General features: G+C 41.6%; 1 protein-coding gene across 3 annotated transcripts in view; it reads right to left on the bottom strand.

Annotated features, from left to right (window-relative positions):
• UTRN (utrophin) overlaps window positions 1-16,391 on the bottom strand; it is a 583,736-nt gene that overhangs the window by 464,182 nt on the left and 103,163 nt on the right. For all 3 annotated transcript variants that reach the window (XM_038766673.1, XM_038766663.1, XM_038766681.1), the window contains one exon: window positions 9,837-9,898. In XM_038766673.1, the coding sequence (XP_038622601.1) occupies window positions 9,837-9,898 (62 nt within the window). The remainder of the gene's footprint in view (window positions 1-9,836; window positions 9,899-16,391) is intronic.

Genomic DNA, 16,391 nt, shown 5'->3' on the forward strand with positions numbered 1-16,391 from the left:
CGGGGTGGACGGGCTGGGCTCTGGGCTAAGGCACTGGGCTGGGAGGCTGGGAATTCCCCTGACCCAGGTGTCTAGCAGGAATTCTGTTCCGAGAACGGCCCCACCCCCCCCCCCAGTGCCATGGCACTGGGGCCACAGGCCGGGTGGCCACCAGGCCCCACCGGTGGCCCACTATGGGGGCAGTTCGGTAAATAAGAGCAAGGCTGCGGCCAGGCCCCGCCCTCACTATAAGATAACAATTAAATACTTCATGCAGAGTGCTGTACTATTTGCTTGGGCAAGTACAACAGAGTTGGAAGATGCAATCTCTGCCCTCAAGAAGAGTACAGGGAAGACAGGTATTAACATAAATTCCAGGTAAGGGAAGAAACCAAGTAAAAGGATATGTACATAAATGCTGGAGGATGAGAATGGGGGAAGGAATACTTCATTGCTTAGAGGGTGGGACTAAATGCATGGGAGAGGCAGTATGGAAGTAAACAATCGGGGCTGGGAGGTGGGAATGGGGAAGATAGCTTAATCTGAGAAGGCTTCCTGGAGGAGATATGATTTCAGTAGAACTTTTAAGATGGGGAGTGCTGGTCTGTTGGACATATAAGGAGGAGGAGTTCCAGACAGGCGGGAGAGCATGAGCAAGGAGTACAGAGAGTACAACAATACAACCCTAAAGCTTTTATACTGTGAAAGTTCTTATGAGCTTCGTCTCTTACCACAACTCGTACAATCATATGTGTTAATATAGCCATATATACATATCCATGTCTATGTCATCCATGCTAGCACAAATTCCTAAAGGGCAAAAATCACATTTGTTTATTTCACCTAAAACAGTGACTGGTAATGTACTAGCAGCATATGGGAACTAATACATTCTCGTTGAGGATGATGATGCTTTTTCAACAGTTCAACACAGGGAAGAAATTGTACTTCATGGGAATTACATATGAGTAAATCAACTTCTTCACAAAGTTGTCTCATTTCATAAATCCAAATTCAATGCTTTACGTGGAAAGTAAGAGCACAAAACCAGCTAAGTACACTTTCTTGGAAACTTGCATACCTTTCCATAGCCTCTGTATCACCTAGAGCAACAGCAGAAATAAACTAAGAAATGAAAGGTCCCCAGGCACATCAAAGTTTTAATAAAGCCTGTAAATCCTTTGCCTGCCTGCCCACACTGATGGGTGTCACAGCAATGTGGATTCTAATGGCAGTAAGCAATCGACAGCAGAAAAAGTACAGTACCAATAACATGGGCTTTTTTTTTCCCCATTTTACCTCATACTCTTAGTGCCTGCATCTCATTTCCATTAGACAACCTCATTTACTTCAGACCCTGAGGGAGTCTGGGCCCAGGATAATTTAAATTACTGACAAAGACTAGTGTGACATGGGATGGAAATTTCCCCTCCACTGCAATACCTGTTCAATCTGCACCCTAAAGCAAGATTAAGACCTGGCCCTTATTTTTTAGTTAACATAATTGCAAGTGTTACTCAAAGCCATAAAATTACTTAGTCCTTTCTAGAGTACTCCTGTTAAGTGCTGGCCAAACTCCCGAGGCAGTGAATTCCACAGGTTGACTATGAAGCAGTCTTTGCTTTCATTTGCCTTAAATCTATCAGACACTCATTTCCATTAGGTGACTCACTGTTCTTGAATGGTCGGACAGGAGTATTTTTATTTTCTTTCAAAAAGAAGAACCCACCAGCTGTGCCCCCAGGGAAAAGCCTGATGAAAATATATGGGCATCATGCCTTAGAGGTCAGCAGACCTGTCAGTAGGAAAGGAATTACAGAAGTACTTCAAGTCTTCCCTTTTCTCAAAACTACAATTTGAGTTCCAGTTCTGGGAGTGTATATACTCAGTAAATCAATGGTGTTCACTGAGTGCTTACTGTACACAGAGCAGTAGGCTAAGCATAAAGGTATGCAGAAAAAAGACAATCCTAAAGCTACTATTTTTTCTTCCCTTGGTTAGAAGGGCCACAATATTGCACATATGGGATTGGAGTTACTTCTAATTATTCTCATTTTGATCATATCCCTTTGCACTACTCTTTTTCTTCTAGACCCTCAACTCCTTCTCTAACCAGACCTTTCCTTATAATAATAATAATGATGGCATTTATTAAGCACTTACTATGTGCAAAGCACTGTTCTAAGCGCGGGGGAGGTTACAAGGTGATCACGTTGTCCCACGAAGGACTCACAGTCTTAAATCCCCATTTTACAGATGAGGTAACTGAGGCACACAGAAGTTAAGTGACTTGCCCAAGGTCACAGAGCTGACAATTGGCAGAGCCAGGACTTGAACCCATGACCTCTGACTCCAAAGCCCATGCTCTTTCCACTGAGACACGCTGCTTCTCATTCTTTATGCAATGACTACTGCGGCAAGTCCTTCAGGGAACCTGAATCAGAATCCATAGCAGTCATCTGAGGTGGCCTGTGACCAACTACAGAGATTCCCTCAGGTTAACTTTCACATCACCCTTCAGCAACTTGCCTGGGAAAGTTCTTCTTATGTAAGAAGATGGGTATGACCATTTGGCATCCAGATGCTATCATTAACAGCCAAACAATTGGAACTTGCTATATCCTGGAAATCCTCTTATGTATTTTCTCCAACGTCACAGAAGCAAGAACCTTATATGTTCTTTTTGCTACTAAACTTAGTGCTTATGCAACTTCCCATTCCATACCTAAAGTGCTTCAGGAGGCTCGCTATGGACACAGAACATGTCTACCAATTCTGTTGTACTGTACTCTCCCAAGCCCTTAGTACACTGCTCTGCACACAGTAAGTGCTCAATACCATTGACTGATTAAATTCCAAATCTTACTGAATTAAAATTAGGGCAAATCAGGAAAACACCTGGAAACCCATACAATGGGGCACTGAACCTAGAATAGAGTTCAAGCTTTATAAAATTACATTTTTTTCCAATTTATTAAACATTCTGTTATTTCTTAGCCACAGAGAAAGTTAAAATAAAATTGAAAAGTGTATGACTGGATAAGAGGTCAAAATTAGGCCTTTAAGAGGTCCCAAATGATTCTCTTTGGCAAGAACCCAAAAAACTCTATTAACGCTATACTGTACTACCTCCTGCTTTCTGTAATTTATCTTAGTGTCCATCCCTCATAGCTAGATTGTAAACTCCTTTCAGACAGGGACCATGTGTACTACTCCTACTGTACTCTTCCAACAGTGTTCTGCACACAGTTAGATGTTCATTAAATACAACTGACTGACTACCTTAGAGTCAGCACCAATGACAGATCTAAGAAAATAATCTAAGAAAATCACAATGAGCTGTCACTATGGGATCAATTCTTTTACTTTTATTCAACTTCCCCATGTACCTGAGATAGTGTGCCCCCATAAATAATGTTGATCACATAGTCAACTTTGCATATGTATGTGTGTATATATATATATATGTGTGTGTCTGTTTTTTGTCTATTCATTCAATCAATTGCATTTATTGAGCACTTACTGTGGGCAGAGCACTGTACTAAGCGATTGGGAGAGTCTATTATGGTATTTGTTAGGCACTTACTATGTACCACATTAGCACATTAATGCAAGCACTTATCTTATCCCGCCTTTCGACTTTTGGCCTAGAATGCCCTCTTTCCTCATATCAGACAGATAATTGCTCTCCCCCACTTCAAAACCCTATTGAAGGCACATCTCCTCCAGGAAGCGCTTAGTACAGTGTTCTGCACACAGTAAGCACTCAATAAATATGATTGAATGAAAGGATGTATTCGCTGACTGAGCCCTCCTCTCTTCTCCCACTTCTCCCTTCTATGCTGCTCATACTTGTTCCTTCAATTCATCCTCTCACCCGTCCCCATGGCACATATGTATATATCTGTAATTTTTTTTATTTACTTATCTATTTATTTATATTAATGTCTGTCTCCCCCTCTAGACTGTGAGCTCGTTGTAGGCAGGGAATGTGTTTGATGTTATATTGTACTCTCCCAAGTGCTTAGTACAGTGCTTTGCACACAGTTAGTGCTCAATACAATTATTATTATTAATAATAACAACAATACCAGGCACTATACTAAGCCCCGGGGTACACACATCTCATCATCTCTAACCGCTGCACAATCTCTACCCTCACCAACTCTGAAATCCCTCTCTCATCACAACCTTCTCACTTGCCTCTTCTCCCACACTCCTCCTCCCCGTAAATCTGTACTATTCCCCCACAGAAACCTCCGCTCTCTCAAACCCATCCATCTCTCTCAGCACACTACAACCCTCCATACCCATTCTACCCACTCTTGATGACCAAATAGTTGCTCTCAACTCCACCCTCTCTAGTCAACTCAACTCACTCACTCCCCTATTATTCTGTCGCTGTCACACCACTAACCCACAGCTCTGGATCACCTACACTGTCCACTTCCTTCGCTCCTATGCTCAAGCAGCTGAACGCTGCTGGTGGAAATCTAATCAGGCCGACCTTGTCCACTTAAAGTTTGCCCTTTCTTGCCTTAACTCTGCCCTCTCTCCTTGCAGCAAAACTATTTCTCTTCCCTTATTGACACTCATGCCCATCACCCTCGTCAGTTGTTCTGGACATTTAACTCCATTCTCTGGCTCCCTGTCCCCGCTGGCCCCCATCGATCTGGCCACCAACTTAAGAAAATTAACACCATCAGGTTTGAGCTTCCGAAAATCATCCCTCCCCCTCCTCTATCTCACCTCCTGTTGGCCCCCTTTTCAACTTTCCCATCCTTCCCAGCAGTATATTCAGCGTGGCTCAGTGGAAAGAGCACGGGCTTGGGAGTCAGAGGTCATGTGTAAGTAATCCCAGCTCCTCCACTTGTCAGGTGTTTGACTTTGGGAAAGTCACTTAACTTCTCGTGCATCAGTTGCCTCATCTGTAAAATGGGGATTAAGACTGTGACCCCACATGGGGCAACCTGATCACCTTGTATCCTCCCCAGCACTTAGAACAGTGCTTTGCACATAGTAAGCGATTAACAAATGCCATTATTATTATTATATTCAGAGGAAATCTCCTGCTTCCTCTCAAGGGCCACCCCCTCCACATGAGCATTGGACCCCATTCCTATGTACCTTATAAAAACTGTCGTCCCTTCCCTCAACTACCATTTCAACCACTCACTCTCCAATGGCTTCTTCCCCACTGCCTTCAAACATGCCCACATCTCCCCCACCCTAAAAATACCCTCCCTTGACCCCACAGCCCCTCCAGTTATCACCCCATCTCCCTCCTACTCCTCTTTCCCAAACTCCTGGAGCAAGTCATCTACAACAGCTGCCTCAAATTCCTCTCCTCCAACTCTCTCCTGGACCTGCTCCAATCTGGCTTCGGCCCCCTCCACTCCACTGAAACCGCCCTCTCAAAGGTCACCAATGACCGCCTTCTTGCCAAATCCAACGGCTCCTACTCCATCCTAATCCTCCTCTACTTCTCAGCTGCCTTTGAGACTATGAGCCCACTGTTGGGTAGGGACTGTCTCTATATGTTGCCAACTTGTACTTCCCAAGCACTTAGTACAGTGCTCTGCACACAGTAAGTTCTCAATACGATTGATTGATTGACACTGTGGGACATTCCTTTACCCTCAATACATTATCGAAACTTGGCTTCACTGACTCTTTCCTCTCCTGATTCTCCTCCTATCTCTCTGGCTGTTCATTCTCAGTCTCCTTCGCTGGCTCCTCCTCTCCCTCCCATCCCCTAAATGTAGGGGTCTCTCAAGGGTCAGTTCTTGGTCCCCTTCTGTTCTCCACCTACTTTCACTCCCTTGGAGAACTCATTCCCTCCCACAGCTTCAACTATCTTCTCTATGCAAATGACACCCACATCTATATCTTCTCCCCTGTTCCCTCTCCCTCACTCCAGGCTCACATCTCCTTCTGCCTTCAGGACATCTCAATCTGGATGTCCTCCTGCCACCTCAAACTCAACATGTCCAAGACAGAACTCCTTATCTTCCCTCCAAAACTCTGTCTTCTCCTAACTTTCCCATTACTGTGGATAGGACTACCATCCTTCCCTTCTCACAAGCCCGCAACCTTGGTGTCATCCTTGACTCCGCTCTCTCAATGTATACAATCCGTCACCAATTCCTGCTGGTCGCACCTTCACAACATCGCCAAGATCCATTCTTTCCTTTCCATCCAAACCGCTACCATGTTCGTACTATCATATCCTATCCCAAATGGATTACTGCATCAGCCTCCTTTCTGAACTCCCAACCTCCTGTCTCTCCCAACTTCAGTCCATACTTCATTCTGTTGCCTGGATTATCGTTCCACAGAAACGTTCTGGGCATATCACCTTCCTCCTCAAAAATCTCCATATTAACCTCCATATCAAACAAAAGCTCCTGACTATTGGCTTCAAAGCTCTCCACCACCTTGCCCCTCCTTACCACACCTCCATTCTCTCCTTCTACATCTCAGGCCACGCACTCCACGCCTCTGGTGCTAACCTTCACACTGTGCCTCGATCTCACCTGTCCTGCTGTCGATCTCACCTGTCCTGCTGTCCAAACGTGGCCCATGTCCTACCTCTGGCCTGGAGCTCCCTCCCTCCTCAATTCTGCCAAACAATCACTCTTCTCCCCTTCAAAGCCCTACTGAAGGCACACCTCCTCGAAGAGGCCTTCCCAGACTAAGGCCCCCTTTTCCTCAGCTCCCCCTCCCTTCTGTGACACCTCAACTTGCTCCTTTTGCACTTCCCCCCTCCCCACCTTACAGCAGTTATATATATACATATATATATATTCTATCTATCTTGATGCCTTTTTACTTCTTTGATGTGTATATATCTATAATTCCATGTATTTATACTAATGTCTGCTTACTTGTTTTGATGTCTGTCTCCCCGCTTCCAGACTATAAACCCAGTGTGAGCAGAGATTGTCTCTCTTTATTGCTGAATTGTACTTTCCAAACGCTTAGTACAGTGTTCTGCACCCAGTAATTGCTCAATACAACTGAATGAATGAATGTAAGTAATTAGTTTGAACACAGTGTCTGTCCCATCAAGTGCTCATAATCTTAGCCTTTGTATTCCCAGAAAACATCACGGACAGTGAAATTCATCTATGAGTGAGCCTATAACTGAACAGACTAAAGCATGACCTCCAGTCCACATCATACTGTGCACAAAAAAAGCCTATCCCTTGTGTTATCATGTATGAATCAAGTTTTCATATTACAGAATTCTCAGGGTGCTGTGGGAAATTTATTAATTTTGGTATTTGGGTTTTTTTGTTTTTTTAATGGTATTTGTTAAGCGCTTACTACGTGCAAAACACTATTCTAAGTGCTTACTATGTGTTAAGCACAGTTTTAAGTGTTAGGGTAGATACACGTTAATCAGTTTGGACACAGTCTCTCTCCCAGATGGGGTGTACAGTCCAAGTAGGAGATAGAACGGGTATCGGATCTCCACTTTACAGAGGAAGAAACAGGCACAGAGAAGTTACATGACTAGTCCAAGGTCACATAATAGATATGTGACATGAGCCATGGTTAGAACCCAGGTCCTCTGAATCCCAGGCCAGTGCTCTTTCCAGTAGGCCACACTGCTTTCCTCCAATGATTTCCTCCAGGACAGCATAACAGTTTAGGGGTTTTTTGGTTTGTTTTTTGGTTTGGTTTTTTATTTATTGTATTTGTTAAAAACTTACTATGTGCCTGGCACTGTACTAAGCACAAGATAGACATAAGCCTTCCCAGACTGAGACCCCTTTTTCCTCTCCTCCTCCCCACCCCCCGACCCTACCTCCTTCCCCTCCCCACAGCACCTGTATTATAATAATAATAATAATAATAACAATAACAATAATAATTTTGGCATTAGGTGCTTAGTACGTGTACAGATTTATTATTCTACTTATTTTACTTGGACATATTTACTATTCTATTTATTTTGTTAATGATGTGCATTTAGCCTTAATTCTATTTGTTCCGACGACTTGACACCTGTCCATATGTTTTGTCCATATGTTTTGTTTTGTTGTCTATCTCCCCCTTCTGGACTGTGAACCCGTTGTTGGGTAGGGACCGTCTCTATATATTGCCAACTTGTACTTCCCAAGCACTTAGTACAGTGCTCTGCACACAGTAAGCGCTCAATAAATACGATTGAATGAATGAATAAATAAGCTGGTCAAGTTGGACAAAGTCCACGTCCCACATGGGACTCAGGGTGTTAATCTTACATTTTACAGACAAGGTAACTGAGGCACAGAGAAATTAAGTGATTTTGCCCAAGGTTATACAGCAGACAAGTGGCAGAGCCCTGATTAGAAGCCTCATCCCTGACTCCCAGGCCTGTGTATTAGGCCATGCAGCTTCTCTTTCTCATTCTACTTCTTCTGTGGCCTTGTGACCCTAAAAATATAGGATTCCCAATAAATCGTTGATTAAAGCCCCCAGGGCTTTAATGGTGCGCCCCCGGGGACGGGCTCTGTACTCAACGCTGGGGACGGTGGATGGGCCTCTCCCGACCGCCCAGTACAGGTACGGGACTCTGCAGTGTACTGGACTCTCACCTGTCGAGCCTCGTGGGGGGCCCAGAGTCTAGGGACGGTGGATGGGCCTCTCTCAACCACTCATTACAGGTACGGGACTCTAGACTGGCAGCCCGTCATGGGCAGGCAGTGTGTCCAGTGTACTGGACTCCCACCGGCACTTACCACGGCGGCCAGGAAGCGCTCCAGACTGGAAGCCCATCATCCAGTCGTGTTTAAGGATAACGGTGGCACCTATTAAGCGCTCACTACGGTGCCGTTTTAGACTGTGAGCCCGCTGTTGGGTAGGGACTGCCTCTATATGTTGCCAGCTTGGCCTTCCCAAGCGCTTAGTACAGTGCTCTGCACACAGTAAGCACTCAATAAATACGATTGATTCATTGAATCCTCCACAGCACTTAGAAAAGTGCTTTGCACATAGTAAGCGCTTAACAAGTGCCATCATTATTATTATTATTATTATTATTATTATTATTATTATTACTATTATTATTAAAGCGGACATCTCAAACTAGTCTTTCTGACCTACACATTTCAATCAGAAGTGTCTCCAAAAATTTCTTTTTTCTACTCATTCCTAAGGTCCATCCACTAAGAGTTTGGGGACACAGTTCCAGCTTTGGTAACTAGTGCCTATGGAAGGAAGTACATGTTTAATACTCTTTCTCATTTCTAACAGTTTAGATAACTTTGAACCTCTAAAACTTAAAAACTGAAAAAAAATCCTCAAGTAGCCAGGAACACTTCAAGAGGATGGTAGAGAAAAATCAAACTGAGAAAAACATTCAATGACTACAAGAGATAGTTATACTCAGAGCATTAATCAAATCAACAGAAATGGCATTCTGACGGTGAGCCTATCTTGTTATATAACTAGAATAATTACGAGTTAGATTTACCAAAGGGCATAAAGAATAATTTTCTATAGACACTATCAGTTTTATAACCTCAGTGAGGATTCAAACAGTTAAATAGAGCAAAGAAATGCTAGCTGATTAGAGTCACTTACGCCCAGAACCTCAAGTCAGAAATAAATAGAATCCTGTAACTGGACTAGTCCTGAATTTCTAGTTAGTGTACCATTTTTCAGGAGGACTGAACATAGAAGAAATAAATGACAAAATTTTACTCTTGTTCCACCTTGAGAATTTTATGATAGACCACAGTTCACTGGAATAACACATTTAGCTCAAAATTGTGAACTTAAAAAATAGTCTAACCTTTCAAAATAACTTCTCGCTTTACCCTGAGTTATCTGACTCTCAGTGAGAATTGTTTTGAAGTGACTGTTACCTTTGAAAAGCGAGCATTTATCCATTTGGTAAAAGTTTTCTTCTGTACATCATTATGTTCGTCTGGAGAGGAAAAAAATGGAAAAGATAAGAATTACTGCATCCAAAAGCACAGATAAATAAAATTATCTCCATGCTGGGGAGTTTAAAATAGCCCTATTAGAATAGTTCATGAAGGACAATGACCCATGTCTAATGAACAGTGTAATAGCTAGAAAAGTTAATCATTTATTGAGCTCAGATTACTAAAGGACGGCAGAGAGTTATATTTACCTTTTCCCAAGGGATCAATCTTTACTCAAACCTAAATTTTTGCATACCAACATCAGTAACCCAAGTCAGGGTTTGTAGTTGTATTATTTTTTAACATAGTTATACTTTATGGACAATAAGGAAGTTTTCTAATTTGTTGCCATAAGAAAATTATTCTCTATGTATTACATTGTTAAATAAAATGGTGATAATAATCAATGTGGGAAGGGAACATGTCTACGAACTCTATTGTACTTTCCTCTCCCAAGTGCTGAATACAGTGCTCTGCAGATAGTAATCACTCAATAAATACCATTAATTGAATAATAATAATAATAATGGCATTTATTAAGCACTTACTATGTGCAAAGCACTGTTCTAAGTGCTGAAATAAATTATGGCATTTGTTAAGCGCTTACTATGTGCAAAGCACTGTTCTAAGCGCTGGGAAGGATACAAGGTGATCAGGTTGTCCCACATGGGGCTCACAGTCTTAATCCCCATTTTACAGATGTGGTAACTGAGGCACAGAGAAGTTAAGTGACTTGCCCAAAGTCACACAGCTGACAACTGGAGGAGCTGGGATTAGAACCCATTAGCTCTGGTTCCCAAGCACAGCCTCTTTCCACTGAGCCACGCTGCTTCCCATAATGATGACATTTGTTAAGCGCTTACTATGTGCAAAGCACTGTTCTAAGCCCTGAGGGGATACAAGGTGATCAGGTTGTCCCATGTGGGGCTCACAGTCTTAATCCCCAATTTACAGATGAGGTAACTGAGGCTCAGAGAAGTTAAGTGACTTGTCCCAAGTTACACAGCTGACAAGTGGCAGAGCTGGGGATCTTCTCTGACCAGCTGATATAGCATACAAACCAAATTTAAACTCAGAATTACAAAATCTAGGTAAATTTACACTTTCTTTTCTTCTCAACTGAGGCTCTACACCTCAAAACCAATTAATACTTCTAAATTTACTCATGTAGCCATACCTTTTCCTGCTACATTTTAGAAGATGTATTTTGATGAAAAACTTTTTATGCAAAAAGCAGAAAATTAATTTTGTAAACTTCGTCCCACATTTCACTTGCCTAGTCCAACATTCCAGAGATAAATATTGCTCCTTCTTGGTGACATATCCAGGTGGTATTTCCCCACCATCTATCTCCCATATGCCACATCAGTAGGAACTCACCATCTAAGCGTGACAGTACTCACAACCCACCAATCCACAGTACTATGTACATATCATTCATTCATTTAATCATATTTATTGAGCCCTTACTGTGTGCAAAGCACTGTACTAAGCGCTTGGGAAGTACAAGTCAGCAACATAGTAGGAGGAGTAATAGTAGTAGTAATAGCAATAGTATTTATTAAACAACTACTGTGTGTAGAGCTCTGTACTAAGCACTGGGGGACAAAAATACACAAGTGAGAGTTAGACATGATCCCTGGCCCTCCAGCAGCTCACAGTCTTAGAATAAAACACAAGGATGGTAAGGCTGAGGTAGTTTAAAAAAAAGAGGAAATCTGCATGTGGGTCATATTTCCTTTAACTCCTCAAATCTTATCTTTGCCCGCCTTAAAGGCCATTGGTAGAGAAACAAATGAGAGGGGTTTTGATGGGGTATTCTTGGGGGGGGTGGGGGGGGTTGGCATGAATCATATTACTCCTTGTTCCTCTCCTACACTGAATACACTGACTCTGCAGGTCTTGATAAGTTTAGGTAAGAATACTTAAAGTCTGGAGATTATTTTGCATGAGGCAAATTTCTCCTTTTTCACCTCAAATATTCTCTTTGGAGGCCTGGACGATCTTAGGTAAAGAAATACAAGCAGGAGATTTTTTTTGTATCAAGCCAATTTCTCCCTTTCCAGCTCCTATATTTTGTCTTCAGGTCTTGAAGACCTGTGGACAAATTAATGGGATGATTTCTGCAAGAAGCATGTTTCTCCTTTTGCACTTCAAATATTCCTATTTTTAGGCACTGAAGACCTGGGGTAATAATAATAATAATGGCACTTATTAAGCGCTTACTATGTGCAAAGCACTGTTCTAAGCGCTGGGGAGGTTACAAGGTGATCAGGTTGTCCCACAGGTAGTGAAATCAATGCAGGAGGTTTTTTGCAGGAAGCCAATTTCTCCTTTTCCACCTCAAATAATCCCAATTCACTCTCAATTAAAAAGTCTTGAAGGCCTGGAGAAATAAAAGTCAGAGATAGTTTGTATAAAGCAAATTTTTCCCTTTTCAATCTCAAATATTTTCTTTTGACCCCTTGGAGACCTTAGGGAGAGAAATCACAGCAGATTTTTTGCATGAAGCGAATTGCTCCTTTCCCACTTCATATATCCCTTATTCATTCTCAATTAAAGGGCCTTGAAGGCTGCATGTGGACTTATGTTTAGGAGACACTTCTGGATGAAGAAAATTTCTCCTTGTCCAGCTCATGGTTTTTCTCATTCATTCATTCAATCATATTTATTGAGCACTTACTGTGTGCAGAGTAATCTATTCCTTCTTATTATCTGTAATTTACTTTAGGGTCCGTCTCCCCCATTCATTAGATTGAAGGCTCCTAGAAGGCAGAGCTCATGTCTAGTAATCCTGTTGTACACTAACATGGCTTTTATACAGCAAGCACTCAAATACTGATTGATTCTCAATTCTATCTATATAAGCTACTTTAAAAAATTCATCAGCTCCCTTAAGGCCTTATGTATAAGCTTGACCAGAATTTGAACTTGCAAACCTCTGATAAAAAGTTTTCAAAGGCACTTATTATGTCAATGGCTGTATATCCCAAGCTACCAACTTCCTGGAAGGAGAGTTTTTAATTACAAGGTTAAAGTACAAATATAGCATCCTTATTGAAGAGTGAACTTCTGCAAATCCATAAAGGTAACTGGAGACTGACAATACGCAAGAGAAAGTAAATGATGGGGAAAAGGAAGAAAAACATAATGAAAAAATATCAAAGCAATACCCTTCAGGAACCAATACTGCAGAGAAATTGACCTCCTTTGTAAAAAGGTCACTACTCATTCATTCAATCAATCATATTTCTTGAGCGATTACTATGTGCAGAGCACTGTACTAAGCACTTGGAAGAGTACAATATAACAATGAAAAAACACATTTCCTGCACACAATGAGCTTACAGCCTAGAGTGGGAGACAGACATAAATATAAATAAGTCAACTGAAGATATGTACATAAGTGTTGTGGGGCTGCAAGGGGGAATGAATAAAGGGATCAAGTCAGGGCAACGCAAAAGGGAGTTGGAAAAGGAGAGCAGAAGGAATCTGACAGCACGTTTCAGACTTTCACTGCCCTGACCACCAATTAAAAGAAACACAGTTGTTTGTACCAGGGAGGTCTTCTTTAATATTTTACTTTCCTAGCCTTACCTATGTACCAGGTAGCTGTAATAAGGTATGAAATGGTATGTCCAGTACCTCTATGGTAAACAGCTTTGGTACTTCTTTACTAGGGATTCATCTCATTCTGCTCAGTATGTAATACAGGTCATATGCCACTTAAAAACACATCTCCGAGAGGGCTTCCCCAGCTAAGCACTTATTTACTTTTCTCTCACTCACTTCTACCTCGCCCTTGCACTAGGATATATACCCTTTAGTCACCCCTCCCTCAACTCCACACACTCGTGAACACATCCATACTTTATTTATTTTTTATTTTTATTTTATGTATTTATTTATTTTATTTTATTATTTATTTTTTATTTATTTGTTAATATGTTTTGTTTTGTTCTCTGTCTCCCCTTTCTAGACTGTGAGCCCACTGTTGGGTAGGGACCGTCTCTATGTGTTGCCAACTTGTACTTCCCAAGCGCTTAGTACAGTGCTCTGCACACAGTAAGTGCTCAATAAATACAATTGAATGAATGACTGTGGCAGGGAATGAGTCAACCAATTGTTACATTGTTCTCTCCCAAGTGCTTAGTACAGTGTTCTGCACACAGTATGTGCTCAATAAATATGATGGCTTATTCCAACTCTGGAAAAAAGTGTTCTGTTATAAAGACACCTGCCACAGCCAGTCACCTTATTCTCTTTCCTTAAGCAATATTCCTTTTAAGTACCTACTCTTAATCTGTTACTCTCTTGCCTCACTCCTAAAATATTATAAAAAGTTTATATTTCAGATGTTTGTTACCATTATTATTATGGTATTTAAGCATTTACTCTCATCTAAGTGCTGGAGCAGGCAAATTAATCAGATTGGACACAGTCCTGTACCACATAGGGCTAATAGTTTAAGGCATCTGCATTATTAGAAATATTTTCCTCAATAATCCAGTTGGGCATTTTAAAACCATATTAGGAAAATCCTGATTACAGTACAGAGTAGGGGAGCTTTTGCTATCAACTGAGTTCATTAACTTAACTATTTTTATGTTTTATCAATTGCAAACTCTCTGGAAAGGTCATGGATAAGAGAGGAAATGACTGAAGTTTAGAAAAGTCAGGAAGGGTGCGGACAGAGGAAACACCAAATTGTTGCTTACCAAACAACACAAAACCAGGATTGGGTATAGTCGTTGAAGTTTAAAGGGGAAGTCAAAACCAAAGGAGCATGAACTATGGAATTTGTTACCACAGGAAGCTGTGCAAGAAGAAAATATGAGGAGCGTCACAATGGGTTTTACAGGGGCTACGGACGGGCTACCCTCACAAATACCACACAGTAGACATATGTAATGTCACATCAGTTACGTCAGGCATGTAGCATAACATGCTGAAGTCATATTTCGGGGAAGCAGGCCAATTGTGTGCCATCTTAGAGCATGTTCCTGAAACAACTTCTGAACCTCCCACTTGCTCCAACATCTAGGCATTTTCCCTCCCAAGTCAGTATGTACTCTGACATCACAAGCGAACTGCAAATTTCTGTGGCGGAAACGAAGGTGCTGAAAACCTTAAAAACAGAAATGAAAGCATCTGGCTCAATGTCAGGCATCGGGTAGGGGACATACCAACTAAAAACCAGATGAACAGCCACACTGAAAATGGGGTACTTGTTAAAAAAACATATAGACTATGAGCTCATTGTTGGGTAGGGACTGTCTCTGTATGTCGCCGACTTGTACTTCCCACGCGCTTAGTACAGTGCCCTGCACACAGTAAGCGCTCAATAAATATGATTGAATGAATGAAGGAAAAAGAAGGAAGTGAGAGGATCTCTCTATAACCATAACGACAGAGGTCAAAGAGAGCAGTCATCATACTACCTCCCATGGCATTCTATAATCACTGTTACACCATTACATACCATCCAGTGTTGGCACTGCTGGTGTTTTGTGGGGTTTTTGTTTGTTTTAATGGTATTTCTTAAGTGCTTACAGCGTCCCAGGCACTACTAAGTGATGAGGTAGATATAAGCTAATCAGATTGGACAGAGTTCATGTCCCACATGGGGCTCACAGTCAATCTCCATTTGACAGATGAGGTAACTGAGGCACACAGAAGTTAAGTGACTTGCTCAAGGTCACATCAGACAAGTGGTGAAGCTAGGATTAGAACCCAGGTCCTCTGGGTGTTGTTATGGTTTGAGCTACCTTACTTAAAAGCCCCATACTCCTTTTTCTTCCTGATTACCATGCAAGGAGAGACTGGAAATCACACTAAATTGCCCTTTGCTTATTCACACCTCAATATTTCACATATTTAACCATCTTCTTTCTTTATCAAACTATTAATACAAGGGATCACTCTCCAGAAAACAACAGTGCCTTCTGGGCACAGTAAGAGGCACAGATAGATTGGATTCTCAAAGTCACTCCCTAATTGTCAAAACAGAGATGTTCTTTTCCATCTATCAGGGAAAAGGGATTTTTGAAAATTGGTGACACTTTAATAGCCTATAAGGGGATAGACTAAATATAAAATATCCAAATAAGAAAATGCAAATGTAGTCAGTACTCCAACACATATTTTCACCATGCATTTTGGGTAACACTATAGCAAGATTAGGGACCATCCTTCTGGCAATGCACATCTACCTGGATAGAAGAAAGCATGGTGTTACAAGATAGATGGCATTGGATGCAGAATGAGCACTGAAACGTGAGTTTTTGTTCTGCACCATTTGTCTAGAAAGCAACCCTCTTGCTATAGGAGAATTGGCAGAGAGCCTTTTTTGGACATTCAAGGACACAGCAAATGCTTGAAGACAGCTGAAAGCTTCCAACTACCTTCACGTACCAACCAGTATAACCTAGTTGGAAAAAAAAAGACAGCAGGTCATTTCAGTAAGTTTTGCTACACTCATCACTCCCTCAT

The sequence above is a fragment of the Tachyglossus aculeatus genome, chromosome 2, assembly GCF_015852505.1.
Source record: "Tachyglossus aculeatus isolate mTacAcu1 chromosome 2, mTacAcu1.pri, whole genome shotgun sequence".
Taxonomy (NCBI): domain Eukaryota; kingdom Metazoa; phylum Chordata; class Mammalia; order Monotremata; family Tachyglossidae; genus Tachyglossus; species Tachyglossus aculeatus.